The sequence below is a fragment of the Hyperolius riggenbachi genome, chromosome 3, assembly GCF_040937935.1.
Source record: "Hyperolius riggenbachi isolate aHypRig1 chromosome 3, aHypRig1.pri, whole genome shotgun sequence".
Classification (NCBI taxonomy): domain Eukaryota; kingdom Metazoa; phylum Chordata; class Amphibia; order Anura; family Hyperoliidae; genus Hyperolius; species Hyperolius riggenbachi.
In genome coordinates, this window is record NC_090648.1 from 170,801,062 (window position 1) to 170,822,652 (window position 21,591).

A 21,591-nucleotide genomic window follows, 5' to 3' on the forward strand; every position below is an offset into this window, starting at 1 on the left:
GATCTATTTGGCTGCAGTAATAAACTGAATTACACCAGCAACAAGCATGCAGCTTAATCTTCTCAGTTCTGACAATATTGTCAGAAACCCCTGACCTGCTGCATGCTTGTTCAGGGTCTATGGTTGAAAGAATAAGAGGCAGAGGACCAGAACGGCAACCAGGCAACTGGTATTGCTTAAAAGGAGAGAAATATGGCAGCCTCAATATTATTCTCACCTCAGGTTCCCTTGAAAAGTGCAACGCAAAGACAGTGGGCCCAAGTTTTGGTGACCCTTTCCCCAGAAAATTCACATAATTGTGCAGGTTTTCTCAAGAAAATACACATAATGTGAGCAGATTTGCCCAGAAAATACATTCAATCATGTCGGCAGATTTGCCCAGAAAATATATTCAATTATGTCGGCAGATGCCCAGAAAATACGTGCAATGATGTCGGCAGATATGCCCAGAAAATACGTGCAATGATGTCGGCAGATATGCCCAGAAAATACGTGCAATGATGTCGGCAGATATGCCCAGAAAATACGTGCAATCATGTCGGCAGATTTGCCCAGAAAACACATGCAATCATGTAGCAAATTTGCCCAGAACATACTTGCAATCATGTGGCAGACCTGCCCAGAACATACACGCAATCATGTGGCAGACCTGCCCAGAACATACACCTGCTAAAATAAATAATAAAAAAAACCATTTACTCACCTGCAGCAGCAGACCTCCTGTCCCAGCCTCCATCCGGCGTGCAGCTCCCATGGGTGGTTGGGTGGATAGGTAACCTGGTGGGTGAGTGGGTAGGTAGCCTGGTGGGTAGGTAGGTAGCCCTTAGACAGGTGGGTAGGTAGCCTGGTGGGTGGCTGGGTAGCCGGGTGGGTGGGTAGCCTGGTGGGTGGCTGGGTAGGCGGGCGGGTAGGTAGCCTGGTGGGTGGGTAGGTAGGTAGCCTGGTGGGTCTTTAGGTAGGTAGCCTGGTGGGTGGGTAGGTAGCCGGGTGGGTGTGTAGGTAGCCGGGTAGGTGGTTAGGTAGCCGGGTGGGTGGTTGGTTAGCCGGGTGGGTGGGTAGCCGGGTGGGTGGTTAGGTAGCCGGGTGGGTAGGTAGCTGGGTGGGTAGGTAGCCGGTTGGGTGGTTAGGTAGCCGGGTTGTAGCCAGGTGGGTGGGTAGCCGGGTGGGTGGTTAGGTAGCCGGGTGGGTATGTAGGTATCCGGGTGGGTAGGTAGCCGGGTGGGTGGTTAGGTAGCCGGGTGGGTGTGTAGGTATCGGGGTGGTTAGGTAGCCGGGTGGGTGGTTAGGTAGCCGGGTGGGTGGTTGGGTAGCCGGGTGGGTGGGTAGCCGGGTGAGTAGTTAGCCGGGTGGGTGGTTAGGTAGCCGGGTAGGTAGCCGGCAGGGTGGGTAGGTAGCCGGGTTGGTGGTTAGGTAGCCGGGTAGGTAGCCAGGTGGGTGGGTAGCCGGGTGGGTGGTTAGGTGGCCGGGTGGGTAGGTAGCCGGGTGGGTGGTTAGGTAGCCGGGTAGGTATCCGGGTGGCTGTGTAGGTAGCCGGGTGGGTGGTTAGGTAGCCGGGTGGGTGGTTAAGTAGCCGGGTAGGTAGCCGGGTGGGTGGTCAGGTACCCAGGTAGGTAGCCGGGTGGGTAGGTAGCCGGGTGGGTGGTTAGGTAGCCGGGAAGGTAGCCGGGTGGGTAGGTAGCCGGGTGGGTGGTTAGGTAGCCGGGTAGGTAGCCAGGTGGGTGGTTAGGTAGCCGGGTGGGTGTGTAGGTATCCGGGTGGGTAGGTAGCCGGGTGGGTGGTTAGGTAGCCAGGTGGGTGTGTAGGTATCCGGGTGGGTAGGTAGCCGACTGGGTGGTTAGGAAGCGGGGTAGGTAGCCGGGTGGGTAAGGTAGCCTTTAGCTATCCGGGTGGGGGGCCCGACTCCTATCCTCCCTCCCTCACCTCGGGGGGCCCCCCTCCCGGTATGCGCGGCGGCCGGCGGGAGAGCAGAAAATACAGGAAGTCTCCGGGGCTGCAGCAGACACTAGAGGCAGCTGCAGTCTCCGATATGTCTCCAACTTTGTATACTGCTCGCTACTTCCTGGTTTAGTAGCGAGCAGTATACAGAGTTGAAGACAGGGGAGACCAAGCGGCAGCTGCCTCTAGCGTCTGCTGCAGCCCCGGAGACTTCCTGTATTTTCCGCTCTCCCGCCGTATGAGGGGGGGGGGGCCCGAGGTGAGGGGGGAGGACAGGAGTCGGGGCCCCCCAGGTTAAAAAAAAATAAAAATTGAAAAAAAAACCCAGCAATACTTAATGGGCCCCTGAAGCAGCGGAACTTCAGGGGCCCTCGTGCGGCTGCACGGCCGTATGTCCGCCACTGGAGTGACTACGAGAGCACAGGATGGCTGAATGGGGCTGGTAGAAGGCCCAGGTAAGTGAAACTTATTTTTTTATTTTTGCTTGATAATTCCTTTAAGTTATCACCGCTGTAGTTATTTTCACATGCAGTAGATGGAGAGGGGAGAAGCACATGCAGGCAGGATGTAGCTCCACCCCTCCTTCTGCCAGGACAATTACAGCTAGCCTATCGGACCGCCAGGAAAGGCTAGAGAAAGAAAGAGAGGCTGTGTGTTTTGTGTGGTCTCTGTGTGTAAATTTCTGTGTGTGTATTTGTGTGTTTCTCACACACACACGGCATCTCAGAATGCTTCACTTTACATTGCAGTCTGTAGTAACTCTCCACTTAACAGCTCAGGCCACGTGATATTCTCACCCACTTAAAGAACAAGCGACACCCATGCTAACCTAGAAATAAAAATCATATATAAGTAGATAAATACTACTTCTACTTACATAACAGATGTATTGTGCTATCCACTTAATGATTTCTGTGACTTTTATAAAGGAAAAGCAGAAAATCCTATTCTAGGCAGTGGCCATTTTACCAAGCTAATGCTGACATCATATCCTCCCTGACTCTTGTTTCCCCCCCCCCCCTCCCTTCTCTTGCTCATTGTGTATTCATTAGCTGCCCTCCTCCCAGAGTCTTCAGTCACTCCCAGTGAGGTGTATACTAGGAACTGCACTATTTTTTTTTTTTTTCTGCTCCTCCAATCGCTGAGTCACCTCAGCCTTGCTTGTAAACACAAGTGAGCAGAGGTGTTTCAGACAGGCAGCTAGGCAGGGAAATAAATGGAAGAGGATGAATATATTATAGATTAAAAGTACCCCCAGCATTCAACTGTTTGGCACTGACTACTAAAGGGCCAGTGCTCCTAAAGTATGTGATAACTCCAAACTATAACAGCAGAAAAAGTTTTGCAAGTTTTGAATGCAGGATTAGCATCTTTATCACTTGATACAATCAGACCAGTTGCTGTTGAAATTAGATTTTTATGGTGACAATACCGCTTTAAAGGGAACCTGAGCAGATCAGTCTACCCACAGCTACAAGCAGGCATATAAGCATATTGACAGCTATTTGGTTAAGAGGAGACACTTGTCTGCTCCTTAGGTAAGCGCTACTTCTCCCCGGGTGGCCACTATCCATTACATGGGATATTTCGACTCTGACATAAAGTCTTGCTGTGACCCGGAATAGAAAGCCTGCGGGTCCTCTCTGCGCATGCGTAGCCTTCCTGGCTTCTTCCTCCTCCCTCTGCCGCGCATCATTGTGTGGTTCACACGAGGGGAGGAAGAAGCAAGGAAGCTTGCACATGTGCAGAGAGGACCCGCTGGCTTTCTATTCTGGGTCACAGCGAGACTGAGGCTCCATGCACACTGCAAATCCGTTTTGCAATTCCGATTTTCCCTGAATGCTATCAACAGAAAGACGCTGAAAAAACGCAGCATGCTGTAACGATTAAAAATCGGAATTGCATGCAGTGTGCAGGGAGCCTTTGTCAGAGTCGCCAATCTCATGTAATGGAAAGTGACCAGCCTGGGAGCAGGAGTGCTTACCTTAGAGGCCGGTAAATGTCTCCTCTTAACCAAATAGCCGTGGGTATGCTTATATGCTTACCCCAGGCGTCTGCTCAGGGTCTCATTAACACTTGCATTCCTTTATGTGAATTAACAAACTGTCTTTAAAGGGACACTTAAGTCAGGAATAAAAAAAATCAGTTTTATTTGCCTGGGGTCTCTACCAGCCCTCTGCAGCCATCCCGTACCATCGCAGTCACTCATGGAGCCTCCGGTCCCCCGCCACCATCTAGTTTTGTTTTCGCTGACAGGCCCTGACAAGGAGTCGGTGGGCTTTCTGTGCCTGCGCAGGCCTGGCCACACGTATCCTTCTTCATGTTCCCGTCCTCAATAGCGTCCTGCACAGGGCTATTGCAGACGGGAGCGCAAAGAAAAATACGCGTGGTCAGGCCTGCCAGAGAAACGAAACTAGCTGGCGGCAGGGACCGGAGGCTCCGTGAGTGACTGCAAGGGCACAGGACGGCTGGAGGGGGCAGGTAGAAGCCCCAAGAAGTAAAACTAATTATTTTTTTTTATTCCTGGCTTAAGTGTCCCTTTAACTTTACAATTATGTTGTTGTTTTAAGGATTGAAAACTTAATTTTATAAATTGGCTCTGAACATTATTTAAGACAGCAGATGAACTTAGTTAATTGTGGCCACTTTCTTGGTCCATTTCTCACTCAGTAGTTATCCATTAGAGAGACAGAAGAAGCTTTTCACTGGGAAAGCTGCATGCTTCCCTACACTACCTCCATTGAGCTGAACAGACTACTCAGCAGAAAGCTCACTAGAGCTGTCAATAAGGTGAGTTTTTCAAAACCGTCACCGAAAACTCACTATCAGTCATTTTGATTAACAGAATTCTGAATATTGGAAATAAGGGGCCACCGTTTCTACTTGCTGGCGATGAACACATTCACTATGCAGTTGCTGGCTGCTGAACTGAAGGCAGTCTTTTAGAGCTAGGAAAAAGGGACACCAAGACATGCCCCTGCCATACCCCATTAGTACATGTGGCACAACCCCGCCCTTCCCTATACAATTTCCTGGTGTCTCCCTCCCCCTATATCTAGGGCCCCGGTACCTATGCCCCCTACTATACAGTAAACCCTGGTATCTAGTTGTTTTGTTTTCTCTCCCCTGTATGCAGAGGTCAGTGCAGGTAGTGGTGCTAGGCAAATGACATTTCTCCACAGATCCAACGTCGTTCCTATTAGCTACATACTAAGCCAGCTGTAATGATGGCCTGAGTGATTCAGCATGAGCCAAGCCAAACTTGAGCAACATCACTTGGGCTGTCACGACAACTGGCTCGGCATGCAGCTGTGATCCTTCCGCTGTCACCCCTCTGTATCCCTCCGCTGCCAGGACACAAGTGGTGCCAAGGACATGACCATGCCTTCCAACCCAGCATGGTCTCAGTGAAATTGGGACAGTTAGGAAGCATGCTTTTAGGTATCAATTAAAGGAAAATGTTTGCTTTGGAACATTTCAGTAATGTGCTTGAGTGCTCCCATGATTCCACCCACCCTTCTTGTGAAAATAGCTTATTGCTGCTAGATTTGGTGCTGAATTAGTTAACATGCGTTACCATATAAACGTTTGTGGTACTTGTACCGCGAGTTGTGCTAATAGCGTAACTTGTGGTGCTGCAGGCGGCAGTAAAGGTAATATTGCCTTGCACTATTTGGGCACAACAGTATTACCGATGTTTTGTGCAACAACCCTGAAGTGAGGTAGATTTATGACAAGAATGCTTTTCTTTTAGGGCACTTTCACACTGACAATTGCGTTTAACATTGTGTGGGCCAACGTGTGCAGTCAATAAGGCCTCTTTCAGATGGGCGCAGCACTCCTCAGATGCAAACTGTTATGGTTGTCTGCTGCCGGGTAACACGCATTGTGTTACAACTGCTGCCATTGGGCTGCATTTAATTGCACCCAAACGGTGCTTGTGGGCAGCAGAGGGGATATTGAACTGAGAAGCAAGCAGATTAGCTGTTCTTCTGAAAGAGGCCTAAGGTTGTTATTGGTCAGTTGCTTCTTTGTCACATTGCATACCACTGCAAATGTTTGCTTTTGGTTGCTTTATGTGCATGTTCTAACGCAAGGCAATGGCCCAGCGTGAAGCTAGCCTTAGGCAAGTAGATTCAATGAAAGTGACTGGAGACATTTGAATGTTGCATATACAATGGTTCTATATTTTTATATTAATATGACCTAAAACATCACCTGAAATGTAAATGAAGAAAACCTAAATCAGGGAAAAAATATATACATTTGGTCAGGTATTTATTGTGTCCAGGATTCATGTGCCTGACGTGCATATGCAGCAAGTGGGCAAGCTTTGGACAGCGGCCGTGTGTTGCGGGCAGGGAGGGTGGATGTGAGGGTGCAAGCACGCTGCACATGGCTTGCTGCTTAGTGCCCGTTATTAAATGGACGGGCTTTTTTTTAATTTTTTATTTACTAATGGTCTATAAAAAGTATATGTCACACTCACTATTAACGCTTGTTTTGCTGTAGCACACTGCATTTGAATCTTGCGGTTTTCCTCCCGCTGTGGCTTCCTGGGAGTAAGCATGGTGACTGGACGCTAAGCGTCAGGGGCCAACTGTACCTGGGTAACCTATACTAGGGAAAACTGTACCTGGCTAACCTTTACTGGAGCAACTGTACCTACCTATACCGGGGGTGCCTATACCTGGCTACCTACCTATCTATACTGAGGGTGTTGCGCTATAATGCCATAATGTACGGTGCAAATTGTCGGGTGCTGTGTGATTGTTCCATATCAGGAGGGGTGGGGTTGCATCTTCACAAGTTTGCCTCAGGCAGCAAGAAGTCTAGAACCGGACCTGGTTATGGCGTTCTGCAATGCCCCACTGTAAACATGGCCTAATGCTTACAAAAGGCACTACTGGCAGTTCTTCATTTAAAGGAATCATCAGCCAACTTTATCTAAAATCTGATTTACTTAAAGGGGCACTACGGCGAAAATTTTTAAATTTAACATATGTGCAAACATAGACAAATAAGATGTACGGTTTTTCCTGAGTAAAATGAGCCATACATTACTTTTCTCTTATGTTGCTGTCACTTACAGTAGGTAGTAGAAATCTGACAGAAGCGACAGGTTTTGGACTAGTCCATCTCTTCATGAGGGATTTCTTTATTTTCAAAAGCACTGAGTGAATGGCAGTTGCTCTGTCCAACTGCCAAAAAACTGTGCAGCGAGCAGGGAAGCTGGCCAGCATCATTGTTTAAATCCTATTTAGGGAGTATCTTTATAAAGAATAAAAGCCTTGCTGAGAATACCCTATGAAGAGATGGACTAGTCCAAAACCTGTCAGTCTGTCTGTCAGATTTCTACTACCTACTGTAAGTGACAGCAACATAGGAGAAAAGTAATTTATGGCTCATTTTACTCTGGAAAAAATGTACATATTTGTCTATTTGCACATATTTTAAATTTTAAAATTTTTCATCCATAGTGCCCCTTTTAACTAGGGCTTTCTCCAGCCCCTCACAGCTCTCTTTCCCACAGTGAGCTCTCTGTACGTAGCCGCCGATCCGTGGTCTCCACATGGTGCAGAGGATGACCTTTAGGTCATCCTTACTGTGGCTGCATGAAACGCTGCTGTCAATCAAGCCCACGTTGTCAGCGGCGTACTGCGCAGGCGCAGTACTGCTCCTGCTCCGTACGCCGTGGATGGCGTCCTCGAGGTTATCCTCTGCATCGTGCGGGGACCCTGGATTGGCGGCTACAAATGGAGAGTTCACCATGGGACAGACAGCTGTGGGGGTTGGAGAAAGCCTCAGGTCAGTAAATCAGATTTTAGATAAAGTTGGCTGATGATTCCTTTAAAGAGGCTCAGAGACTAGATAAACAGCAGCTCTGATACTTACCCGGGGCTTCCTCCCGCCCCATAAACGTGTTTAAGTCCCATGCCGTCCTCCCGCGGTCTGCTGTTCAGCCGCAGTGATCTCCGTTCCCAGCCTCAGTCGATGCCAGTCAGGGTCTACTGCTCATGTGCGGGAGGTCTTTGAGGTTCTTTAAGTGGTGCTTAGAAAATGTGGCTGCTTACAAGGAATACAAAAATAGCTTGTACAAAGTAATTCAGCACCAATGGCAATCGACATGCTAGGGTCCACTCCCTGGAGTCACAGCTAAGTATAATCTTCAATGAAAATCCAAAATGATCTGCACCGTCTTCATGAAAGCAACTTTTATTGCAAAAGTTTAAAAAAAAGCAACATAAAAGAAAGTGTAGGGTCAAATGTTACCTATGGCGTTTCCGACACACTGTCATTGGCCCAGTACACACCAAAACCGCTAGCAGATCTGCAATACGCTAGCGGTTTTGGGAGCTGATTTCAGAGCGATTCTAGGTATGTTTAGAGAGGTTTTCTAAACATACCTAGCGGTTTTGGGTGCGTTTTTGTGTAGCAGTTTACACATATTGTTACAGTAAAAGCTGTTACTGAACAGCTACTGTAACAAAAATGCCTGGCAAACCGCTCTGAAGTAGCGTTTTTCAGAGCGGTTTGCGTTTTTCCTATACTTTACATTGAGGACGAAATGCTTCCGAAATCCGTAACGCGCAGCAGGAGGCGCGTTTGCGGCTTGGCAAAAACCGCAAACCGCCGGTGTGCACCATCCCATTGCAATACATTAGACAAGCGTTTTTATAGGCGGATGCGGCCGGCGGATCGCTCCAAAACCGCTCGGTGTGCACTGGGCTATTCTTCAAAGTGCCGCAAGCATTGTGGCTGAAACGCAGTGCATAACATTAGATCCAGCACTTTCTTTTGTGCCGGTTTTTAGGGCTCATTTCCACTATAGCGAGTCCGCATGCGTTGCCCGCATGCGGATTCGCACAGCCAATACAAGTGGATGGGCCTGTTTCCACTTGTGCGTTGTGCAGAGCGTTTTTGTGTGCGGGGAAAATCTGCACAGCAGAGCCGTCAGAATTCGCTCCCCGCACACCGCTAAGCGAATCGCACCTCTGACCCTTGCATTGTCCATCTCATCCCTACCTACAGGAGACTCCTGGAATTCGCAAAACCGGTTGTGAAGTCCTCGAAGGTATGGTGAAGCGAGGCTAAGCTCCACCTTCAAGCCTGCTTTGACAGTACGGACTGGAAGTCCCTGGCAGCCCCAGACCCGGACAAGTGGGCGGACAACGTCACCTCATATATTAGCTTCTGTGAGGCCTCCTGCGTCCCAACCAAATCCTTCAAGGTCTACCCAAATAACAAACCTTGGTTCTCCAACAAGCTTCGGCTACTGCGGAAACAAAAGGAGGCGGCACACAAGGCGGGCAATCGGGAGGACTTCAGGAAGGCGAGGAACTCTCTGAAACGAGAGCTGAGAACCGCAAAAAAGGAGTTCGCTGAGAAGTTGAAGCAGAACTTGCGCTTGAATGACTCACGAGCTGTTTGGCAAGGGCTCAAGGCTGCCACAAACTACAAGCCTCCACCGCAGCACGCATCTCCCAGCGCTGGGCTGGCTGATGAACTAAGCAAGTTCTACTGCAGGTTCGAGAGTCAGGCTGAGCCTGGGGAGCACCTACCACCTCCTACTCTCTCCCCACTCCACGCGTATAGCGAGCCAACTGAGGACTCACTCTCTCTGGTGGTGGGAGAGGCAGACGTTCAGCGCCTCCTGTCCAAGCTAAACGCCAGGAAATCCTCAGGCCCTGACGGCGTGTCCCCAGCCTGCCTCAAGACTTGTTCGTGGCAACTTGCTCCCATCCTCACTGCAATCTTCAATAAGTCACTGACAGAGGGCAGAGTCCCTGCGTGCTTCAAGAGGTCCACCATCATACCTGTACCTAAGAAACATGGCATCTCCGAGCTCAATAACTTCAGGCCGGTGGCCCTGACGTCTGTCATCATGAAGTCACTGGAGAGAGTGGTCTTATCCTCCCTCAAGCTATCCACCTTGCCCCTACTGGACCCACACCAGTTTGCTTACAGGGCAAACAGGTCTACCGCCAGAGTACTGCTATTAGACTTCAGTTCGGCATTCAACACGATATGTCCACGCATCCTTCAGGATGTCCTGGCTACACTAGGGGTCCTCCCCACCCTGCGCTTATGGATCACGGACTTCCTCTCTAAGAGATCCCAAGTTGTCAGGCTGGGGGACATCTACTCGAGAGAAGCGACAACCAACACAGGGGCACCCCAGGGCTGTGTCCTGTCCCCAATGTTGTTCTCCCTCTACACAAATAATTGTAGATCCACAGCGGCCTCTGTCAAAGTCATAAAATTTGCTGATGACACCACCATTGTTGGTCTCGTCACCAAGGACAACATTCAGGAGTATCAGCAGCAGGTGGAGAGAATATGCCAGTGGTGCACTGAGAACAGTCTGGTGCTCAACACAGCCAAAACTGTTGAGCTAGTAATTGACTTTAGGAAGTCTGAGTCCCACCCCGCCTCCCATCTACATTGACGGTGCCGAGGTGGCCAGAGTGCCCTGTGCCCGCCTTCTGGGCACTACCATCTCTAGCAATCTCAGTTGGAAGGCCAATATCATGGCAACCCAGCGGAAAGCCCAGCAGAGATTGTTCTTCCTCCGCCAATTGCGGAAGTTCGGCATGGCAAAGGAGATCCTAACATGTTTCTATTCCACCACCATTGAATCGATCCTCTGCTCCTCCATCTTGGTCTGGTATGCGGGAGCCACTGCCAGTGACAGACACAAACTACAGAGGATCATCAGTTTGGCGGAGAGGATCATCGGGAGACCTCTGCCCCCACTTGACATCCTGCACAGCACAAGACTGCGTGCCAGGGCACTGAAGATTGCAAGTGACCCCTCACACCCAGGGCACGACTTTTTCACCCAACTTCCACTGGGCCGGAGACTTCGGGCCATTCACACTAAGACCTCCAGGCACAAGAACTCTTTCTTCCCCTCGGCCGTCAGTTTCCTGAACTCCCTTAACATTCTCCCACCCTCTACCAATGGCCTACCACCTGCAAAGTAGCGGCCGGCAATATGCACACGGACGCTGAGCGCAGACTGTGCAGTCTTTTTCCTTTTTTGAGTTTGATATGTTTTCTTTGAGATGTCTCTACTGTCACGTCCCTATTGTATTGTGACGCTCTCACTGCCTCTTGTCTATGTACCTATTAGAAGCTATGTATTGTGCCAAACCCAATTCCGGGCATGACCAGTCATGCTTGGCGAAATAAAATGATTCTGATTCTGATACAATGTATCTAATAGGGAAATCGCATGCGGTTTTGGCATACATTTTCCCCGCAATTTCGCATAGGAGGTAATGTTAATTTACACAGGCAGTGACATGGTTAAAATCGCCCACCTACTACTCTATGCGAAATCGTGGGAAAAACGCATGCAAAATCGCACCCGCATGCGATTACGTCTGCGGTGATTTCTCTGCGATTCCGCACCGCACAGGTGGAAATGCAGCCTTAAACTTTTGAAAGACTGTGGATCATTTTGGATAGCCAAGGAATAAAAAAATATTTGTTGGCCAGCTATCTTAGCAGCTTTATTAATTAATCAGTTACCTGCCTATCAATATATTGGCTATTAATAGCTGTTGCTGCTGTATGAGCAGTTTTGCACAGAAGTAAAATTCTTCCTTCTGTACAAGTTTTCATCAGCTCTCTCCATGGTACAGCATGTCCCAAAATAATTGAAAGCTCTTTTCTCTACAGAAAAATAAATTGTAACGCATCAATGCACACTAGTCGCTAGCAAGAGTAAAATGTGTTTATGAGATACACATTGCATGCTCAGGTCCACTAGTACTGTATGTGCAATGCAAACAAAGTACAGTATTTACAATATTTAGTGACAGACAGTAATATTAGGCAGCATGGCTCGCATTGGCTGAGAGCTGTTTGACATGTTTTGAATGTATGTCTGTCCTGCCTCCTGCACATGCGCAGAACGTCATTCCTTCATGAGGCGTGGATCTGCACAGTACCAGTCACAGCATTGCATGGAGGCGTGTGACGTCGGGAGAGGATGGCCAATCAGAATTCAGAGCATTGCAGTTTCGTGGCAAATTTGAAAGTGCTACTACTGGCACTGGCAGAGGAAACGGTTGCAGCGGCTGCGGGTTGTGCAGAGAGACGCCACACACTGGTGAGGAGAAGATATCGGAGGTTCGCGGCACATCGTCATGAGGAAAAGGTAATTTACATTTCATCAATTACCATTCATTATCATGAAGTCGCGGTGCTGAGATAGCAGCAGCTCTCCTGAGAGTTGCGGTGTGACACCTGCAAAGCTTGCTAACAGCAGAGCGGTGATGGCATCTGCGGAGCTTGGCGACTCTGCGCTGGTCAATGAGTGCGTAACGAGCGCGGATATCTCGCAGCTGTGTGATAAATACCGGCGCGCTTTGACAGGCTGCAGCTGGGCATCCTTGTACTTGTAGTGCAGGGGGTGTTGTTACGCGCTACCTCCTGTCACCAGGGGCTCCAAGTCAATGATGTGTGCCTGGCAGGGCAGGGTGTCACCAGTACTGCGGCAGGTGTTGTGACTGCTAAGTTATTCATGCATAAATAAAGGTAGCCGCTACTGACGTGATTAGTGGCTCTGATTTACAAAGGGTGTACATACATGCAATTTTGATTGGCCAATCACTGAACAATATTACTACCTCCATGTAGCATCAGAGCCAGCAGATTGTGACTCATATGAACAGCTTGTGTAGGTAAGCGCTCGTACTACATGGAAGTGGCAAAATTAGCCAATCAAAATTGAACGTGTGTACCAGGCTTTACAGAATAATGGAGCACTTGTAAACAATAAGTTGCAATTCTTTTTAAAAGTGAAACCTGACTTATTTTTGTCAACTGCTGCATTCTACAGTGATCTTTATTTCTGGATTCATCTTCGTTAGTGCATGTTTTGTTCAGTACTCTGGAACTGCCCTAAGATGCAGACAGTCTTTTATCCAGCTGTCTGCAGTGGGATATTTGTATTGTAGGACTGGTTGAGTCAGTCTGGAGCTACAGATCTCAGAATGCAGAGCAAGGCATGTTTTCTGCATGTATATCATCACTTAGGCAGGCAGACTGCCACTCCCCCCGAAACCCTTCTTTGAATAAAGAAGAGATTGTTCCCACTCAAAGGATTGGAAACTGCTGGTGAAGTGTTGTTTGCAGCAGGGCTGTGTATATTCTTTGTAAATAAGCTAGTTTCTGGTTGCTGGCTTTCTCTTTAGCAAAGCAACTATTCTGTTCTTGAATGCTTGCACATTTATATTCAAGGCATCTGTGCAGATTTCAGGATAATGCATATGCTTATTATGCAGAATTCAGAGTTTATGATGTACCTGTGGTACACCAGTTTCACCTGAGAACCTCTCTAACCAGTGTTACTGCAGTAACCTGGGGGTAATTTATGTTGGCTGCAAAACATGTAGAATGATTCTGGTTCTTGGCTAACTATTAACACAGGTTAGTTACAAAGCTATGTATTTGTATTCATGGAGAATTAATGTTCTTTAGTTAATGTTGAACTGTTTTCATTGCTGCCTGCATCCTTATGGGCTGGTGCACATCAGAGCGGTTCTGAAGCATTTTCTAAAATGCTTGCAGGGGGAAAACCACTTGGCTAATGAGAGTGAATGGGATGGTGCACACCAGAGCGGTTCGTTTTTTTTTCCACCAACGCAAATGGGGGGGGGGGGGGAGAGAGGCTGCAGCATTTTTAGATTTCTGAGGCGTTTCTGCCTCAAAGTTACGGGAAAGTGTAAAAACGCTAGATCAGAGCGGTTTTCCAGGTGTTTTTGTTATAGTAGCTGTTCAGTAACAGCTTTATTGGAACAATATTTTTAATCTGCTACACAACGCTCCCAAAAACTCTAGGCATGTTTAGAAAACGTCTCTAAACATGCCTAGAATCGCTCTGAAATCTGCTTCAAAAACCTCTAGCGCTTTGAGAATCTGCTAGGAGATTTTTGGTGTGCACTGGGCCTATGGGAGAATGTTCCCTACCTGTCAGAAATTTGGCAAATTTTCTAAATTGGATTGAGACTGCATCAAAATCGGATAGTTATACAAGAGTCAATAATATCCTGATAGTGTTAATTGACTACGGCATGAAAATTGATTAGGATGTTGTGATCAACGGTGATGGATAAAAGGTATTAGTTTGATCAGATCTGGAATTTTTTGCATGGGGGCAGTTGAGTTGATAAGGCATTTCTGATCCTAACTAATACCAATGTTGTACATTTCAGCTCTTGATCAGAATTCAGCAGTGGGTTAAAGTAAACCAGATGTGAGTTAGGCCCAGTGCACACCAAAACCGCTAGCAGATCCGCAATACGCTAGCGGTTTTGGGAGCTGATTTCAGAGCGATTCTAGGTATGTTTAGAGAGGTTTTCTAAACATACCTAGCGGTTTTGGGTGCGTTTTTGTGTAGCAGATTACACATATTGTTACAGTAAAAGCTGTTACTGAACAGCTTCTGTAACAAAAATGCCTGGCAAACCGCTCTGAAGTAGCGTTTTTCAGAGCGGTTTGCGGTTTTCCTATACTTTACATTGAGGACGAAACACTTCCGAAAACCGCGAACGCGCAGCAGGAGGCGCGTTTGCGGCTTGCCAAAAACCTCAAACCGCCGGTGTGCACCATCCCATTGCAATACATTAGCCAAGCGTTTTTCCAGGCGGATGCGGCCGGCGGATCGCTCCAAAAAACGCTCGGTGTGCACTAGGCATTTTATGGAGGCTGCCATATTTATATCCTTTCAAGCAATACCTGGCTGTCCAGCTGATCCTCAGCCTCTAATGCTTTTAGCCATAGAGCCTGAGCAAGCATATGCAGATCAGGTGTTTCTGACAAGATTAGCTGCAAGCTTGTTTCTGGTGTACTTCAGACACTACTGCAGACAAGTAGATCAGCAGGGCTCCCAGGCAACTGCTGTTGTGTAAAAGGAAACAAATGCAGCAGCCTCCATATCACTTCTACTTCAGGTTCACTTTAACCACTACCCTGCTCAGTGTAGTATAAAACTAGGTAACTGGTGATCAACCTTCTATCTACCCTCTTGGAAATATACACAGTTTATTGATCAGCAAGGTGATGTTGAATAGAGATCGTCAGTGATATACAAATTCTAGAACAGAAGCAGATTGTATTCATCTTGTAATAGGGCTAATCAATTGAACTAGTAAACTTAGATCACTAGTCAAATGGAGATGTTAACAGCGTATAACTGGTCTAGTCACATTTGTGACTAAAGACAGTGCACTATTCAGAAGTTATGCAGCTGATATTTTTAAAGGACCACTGATGTAAGAAGGATGTGGAGGCTGCCATATTTATTTCATTTTAAAGACACACTGAAGTCTCCAAAAAAAAAACAATTTTTACTTCAGTATCTTCATTAGCAATAATTTCCTACCTGAAACACTGCATCCCCACGGCTGAAATTGCTATTAATCACCCCGAAATCCCCGGGGGGAGATTTGGGCAGCGCTTCCTTGTAGAGGCAGAGCTTTGGGCTGTAGTTCTACCTCTACTCCGTCAATCTGCGCTGATTGAGTGCGCTGATTGAGTGCATGGAGGCAGAGCTACAGCCCAAAGCTCTGCCTCCCCCGGGCAGCAAAATCCACGACCAGGAAAGTCATGGATTTTTGCCTCGGGAGTTAGGGTGATTAATAGCGATTTGAGCTGCGGGGATGCTGCATTTTAGGTAGGGCATTAGTGTTATTGAAGATACTGAAGTAAAAACGGGTATTTTTGGAGATTTCAGAGTCTCTTTAAAGAGACTCTGTAACATTCAAAAGATCCCCTGGGGGGTACTCACCTCGGGTGGGGGAAGCCTCCGGATCCTAATGAGGCTTCCCACGCCGTCCTCTGTCCCACGGGGGTCTCTCCGCAGCCCTCCGAACAGCCGGCGACTGTGCCGACTGTCATTTCAATATTTACCTTTGCTGGCTCCAGCGGGGGCGCTGTGGCGGCTTTCCATTCCGAACTACACGGAAATACCCAATCTCATTCGGGTCCGCTCTACTGCGCAGGCGCAGGAAACTTGCGCCTGCGCAGTAGAGCGGACCCGACGGCGATCGGGTATTTCCGTGTAGTTCGGAGCCGACAGCCGTCAGAGCGCCTGCGCAGGAGCCAGGAAGGTAAATAATGACGTCACCGCTGCACGGACTCCACGGAGGGCTGCAGCGAGACCCCTGACGGATGGAGGACGGCGTGGGAAGCCTCATTAGGATCCGGAGGCTTCCCCCACCCGAGGTGAGTACCCCCCAGGGGATCTTTTTATGTTACAGTTCCTCTTTAAGCAATACCTGTTGCCTGGCTAGCCTATTGATCCTGTCTCTAATACGTTTATCCATAGACCCTGAACAAGCATATGCAGATCAGGGTTTTTGACATTGTCAGATCTGACAAGATTAGCTGCATGCTTATTTCTGGTGTTATTCACACTACTGCAGTCCAATAGATCAGCAGGGCTTCCAGAAAACTGGTATTGTTTAAAAGGAAATAAATATGACCGCCTCCATATTTTTCTAACTTTAGCTGTCCCTTTCAGGCCCGTATACACACCTGACCAATAGACATGTGTACAGCAACCCGCAAGAGATCTGCCCTGCAGATCACCTCACTCCCATGGTGGCCAATTGCACTCTCTGCGTGATGTCAGGCACCCACCACTCAATCATCCCTCCGATAACCCCCCCCCCCCCCCCTCCCCATAGCTGCAGAATGCTATGGGCTCTATTCACAATCATTTTCTGCATGTGGAAATGCACTTGCGGTAAATTCCAAACTGAAATAAGACCATCTTTGCATTTACAAAATGTTATACATGGTTATTTACCACATGCGTAAAATTGTACGCATTGTTTTCCCGCATGCGTAAAAAGTGCTTTTCTTTATGCTCCGGGTCAGCAGCCTTTTCCTGTGCAACGCAGCGCTTGTAGCCACGCGGGATATGGCTCTGCTAGAGGACAGAATTGTGCAGAGCAGCCATGTGATCGCGTGCCCGCATACTGTAGAGTGCACGCGTGCATGTGTCTACCAAGTCACAGCATTGTACAGAGAACAGAATGGCCGGCTGCAGTGCACATTACGAGTGAAGGTATGTGATGCTCACTTAGTTATGAAGTCTCTCAGGTCTCCAAGAAGCCGAGTGAGCAGGAAGACGTCACTATGCGCGCTCTGTGAGGGAGACCACAGAGCCACGCATTAATGTGAACGCGGACAGGAGGGACAGAGAACGGAGGAGTGACAGAGTAGGGGAAAAGCTCTGCCTCCTCCAAACCATCAGTTTTTCGACCGAAACGGTCAAACTCAATTAAAGCTGATTTTGGGCACAATTCTGCAGTAAGAGAAGGGGTAAATGGACACATTAGAAGAGGAAAATAAAAAGGTAAAAGGTCCTCTATTGGAATTAACTTTATAAAACCTGTTCCCATTCACTTTAAGGGTTCAGTACTGAAGTGGTTAAAGAGAACCCGAGGTGTGTTTAAAGAATGTTATCTGCATATAGAGGCTGGATCTGCCTAAACAGCCCAGCCTCTGTTGCTATCCCAAACCCCACTAAGGTCCCCCTGCACTCTGCAATCCCTCATAAATCACAGCCGTGCTGTGAGGCTGTGTTTACATCTGTAGTGTCAGTCTCAGCTGCTCCCCCGCCTCCTGCATAACTCCGGTCCCTGCCCCCATCCCTTCCCTCCAATCAGCAGGGAGGGAAGGGATGCAGGCGGGGACTGGAATTCTGCAGGAGGCGGGGAGAGCAGCAGACTGACACTATAGAGATAAACACAGCCAGCTCTGACAAGCTGTTTGTCAGCAGCGTGGCTGTCATTTATGAGGGATTGCAGAGTGCAGGGGGACCTTAGAGGGGTTGTGGATAGCAACAGAGGCTGGGCTGTATAGGCAGATCCAGCCTCTGTATGCAGATAATATTCTTCAAACCCACCTCAGGTTCTCTTTAATTTAGCTACATGTGAGAAGCCTGCAGAAACGGGCTCTAAAGAGTGTGAGCTGAGTTAAGAGGAACAACCCGTCACTAACACCTGAGTTACTTCACAAGCATTTCAGTAAGACTGTAGACACACTGAGTGCTTTTCTGAGCTCCCATTGACTCGCATTATAATTGCTGCAATCACAATTTTATGAAAAATTGCAATCGCAGAGATTTTAATGTAAGTCAATGGGAGCGTTTTTTAATACGCTCAGAAAGCGTTAAGTTGAGTTAATCAGCTGTTTAGAAGGGGGAAAAAATGTTAGCTATTTTTTCACAGAAGTCCTATGAGAAATGTATGCTGCCGCTATTACACAATGATGGTGGGGATTTTTAACATAGTGCCCCTTAAATGTTCCATCCTGTTTTCAGGAGTATTTGTTTGCTTTATAGAAATACATGCACTTTGCAGCTTGCATTTCATTAAAGTGAACCAGAGATGGTTCACTAGGCTTAATTCGTACTTACCTGTGGCTTCCTCCAGCCCCATGAGCAGTGCTGAGTCCCTCCCTGTCATCCTCCCTTTTTTTTAGCCGCTATGATTCCTGGTAAGTACCGATAATCTGGGCAGTCACAGCCTTCTGTACATGTTCAGCCGCACATGCGCAGAAGACCTCAACTGGCGGCGATTGACCAGAATACCGGCACTTGTAGCGCCAGAACGGAGAGCCTGAGGAAGACGGTGGGGGGCTCGGCGCTGCTCATGGGACTGTAGGAACCCCGGGTAAGTATAAATTAAGCCTAATGTACCATCTCTGGAACACTTTAACTACAGTATCTCTATTCACTGTCAAACTACAGAATAACACAAGATATACTAACTTAACTCCTGCTTCAGTAGTAAGCAAGCCATATCATTGCTTTTAATGTGTGGGTGGATAGTTGGCTTCTGGAGCATTTGTTGATTTTGGCTGTGGACAATCTCTAAAGGTAGCAAAATTTGATCAGAAATGCAAGTACTGTATACATGTTCTTATTGGACTTTCCAGACACTGAAGATGGTAATCTCATCTTGTCATGCTATTCTAAGTGCTTTGAGGGTGGGGCAGCAGACGCTTATGTCATGCATAACTGTTACATTCTTCTCAGTCACACAAAATAAAGCTTAATTAATGTATTCATAAAAATGGCCACAAGGCTGCAGTCTCTTTCCTTAAGGTGGCCATACACTGGTCGATTTGCCATCAGATTCGACCAAAAGATAGATCCTTCCCTGATCAAATCTGATCAGAGAGGGATTGTTTGGCCACCTTTACTGCAGATTGTGAATCGATTTCAGCCTGAAACCGATCACAATCTGTGGAGCTGACGCCCCCCCCCCCCCCCCCCCCTCATACATTACCTGTTCCGCCGGCGCAAGTCCCTTGGTCCACCGCTGTCATCTCCGCCTGGTCCCGGCATCTTCTCCACATCGGCTCCTGGCTGGCATCTGCGTATAACTTTCTGTCACTCCAGTGACAGCGGAAGTTCAAATAGAGCGCCCTCTATTTGTACTTCCGCTGTCACTGCAGTGACACAGGAAGTGATGCCGGGATGCAGAAGCTGATGCGGAGAAGATGCCGGGACCAGGCGGAGAAGACAACGGTGGACCAGGGGACTCGCGCCGGCGGAGCAGGTAATGTATTACCGCTGTATTGCGTCGGGTCGTCAGGCATTCGAACGCCGCTATCGACGCACTCCCGACCCGCCGGCGACCGAGAAAAATCTTCGGCACGGATGGATCGACGGGAACTATGGATTTCCGACAGAAATCCATCGTTCTGTCAGCGGTGTACGTGGCGATTTCACGGCCGTTTCGATCACTGTGATCGAAACGGCCGTATTTCGGCGGGAAAATCGTTAGGTGTATAGGCCCCTTTATGTGCAATAATGATGTCAGATGGCGTAGATATCTTTTGATTTCTGCAAGCATTTTGTCCTATAAACCTTTATTGTAAAAGCAAAAGTCTTTATCTTTTCTTAGATTTAGACTGGAGGAGCTATAAATAGTGATGCTGTTCAGATTCTGTTTCAGGGATGAATTAAATCCTAATAACATTCCAGTTGTGATTTCTGCAAATGGCTGATGTCAATGTGACTGAATCTCCCTGTGCATGCCACAATTCAGTAAGCGAAGACGCTGAATTTCAGACACACGTTCGTTGAGGTCACTACCAGGACACATTGTAATGTATTTCATTTAGTGCAGAATCTGAACTGCTTCAGGGCTGTGGAGTTGGTACAAAAATGTCTTGACTCCACAGTTTGATACCTTTTGACTCTGACGCCTCTAATTTACATATGGCAATTTAGTTGGTTGAATCTATGTAAAATAAGACATTTATTCACTTCCAAAGCTAAGTTGCAGGCAGGAACAAAGAACATCGATCAGGCCCTAGGCAATCAAACTGTGGGTACATGTAAGCGTGAAATGAAGGTACTCTACAAGAGAATGAGGGGGTTCGTCCTCCTATTACATTCTTTATGAATGATCTGAACCAGGGCTGTGGAGTCAGAGCAATTTTTGGGTACCTGGATTTGGGAGTTGTGTAAACTGAAGTCGACGTTGGATTCGGATGATTTTTGTACCAACTCCACAGCCCTGATCTGAACCAGGTTTGGATTGATAACACATCTGCATGCAATGTGCACAACATTCTCAGTGGATTCACAACAGCTGTGCAGGGACTGCATATTTAGATTACAGTACTACTGTACAACTTAATTTGTAGTCACTAACCCCAAGTTAAAGTGAACCCGAAGTGAGTTATATGGAGGATTTTTCAAAAGACCTTGCAATTTTACAAAAAAAAAAAAAAAAAAAAAGAGCATGCGATTTTAACCTCTGCATTAATCCCGAGTCAGGCTCGGGATGGAAAGCCGCAGAACAGGGTGGTAGTCCGGTGTCTGAGTGAGTTTAATGCAGGAGCTGCTGCAGACCAGGTATGTTTTTCTTCTTGTTTTTAGGGTCTAAAATCTTGTGAAAAAATTGTATGGCTTTTAGACCTTAAATCTGAAAATAATCAGAACGGCAGGAAGGTTAAAAGCTCAGTGCAAGCGCAGCAGTGTACAGACCCTTAAGCAATACCAGTTGCTTGGCTGTTCTGCTGATCCTCTACCTCTTATAATTTTAGTCATAGACCCTGAACAAGCATATGCAGATCAGGTTTTCTTGACAAAATTGTCAGAGCTGACAAGATTAGCTGCATGCTTGTTTCTAATGTACTTCAGACACTACCAGGGCTGTGGAGGAGTTGAAGTCGTAGTCAAGGCGTTGGAGTCGGAGCAATTTTGGGTACCTGGAGTCGGAGTTAGTGGTTTCATAAACTTCGGAGTCTGATGAGTTTTGTACCAAATCCACAGCCCTGGTAAGTATTAGACTAAGGAATCGGAGCCATTTTTGGTACCTGGAGTCAGTGGTTCTTCGGAGTCGCATGATTTTTGTAACAACTTCACAGCACGTTTTGAGTCCGTTTACATAAAAAAAACTAAAAAGTGTCCCGGGGTGGGGGTTGGGGGGGAATGCATTGCAGGAAGTCACACGGCGAGCGGTGGAACAAGGAAGTGAATGAGTTCCTCGCTTGTCATAAGCTTTGATGATTTTAAATGATTTTAACAAACTAGCTGGAGGGGGAGCGCGGAAGGGGGGACCCAGGTGAGGGAGGGGTCCAACCCCCCTCTCCCCACCTCTGTGCCCGCTGCCC

At 47.7% G+C, this 21,591-nt stretch overlaps 1 protein-coding gene across 1 annotated transcript in view; it reads left to right on the plus strand.

The window, feature by feature from the left end:
• Positions 1-11,991: 11,991 nt before the first annotated feature.
• The window catches only part of PRC1 (protein regulator of cytokinesis 1), a 62,370-nt gene continuing 52,770 nt past the window's right edge, over positions 11,992-21,591 (plus strand). The window contains exon 1 of the mRNA XM_068275254.1: positions 11,992-12,103. Within this exon, the coding sequence (XP_068131355.1) occupies positions 12,093-12,103 (11 nt within the window). The 5' untranslated portion in view covers positions 11,992-12,092. The remainder of the gene's footprint in view (positions 12,104-21,591) is intronic.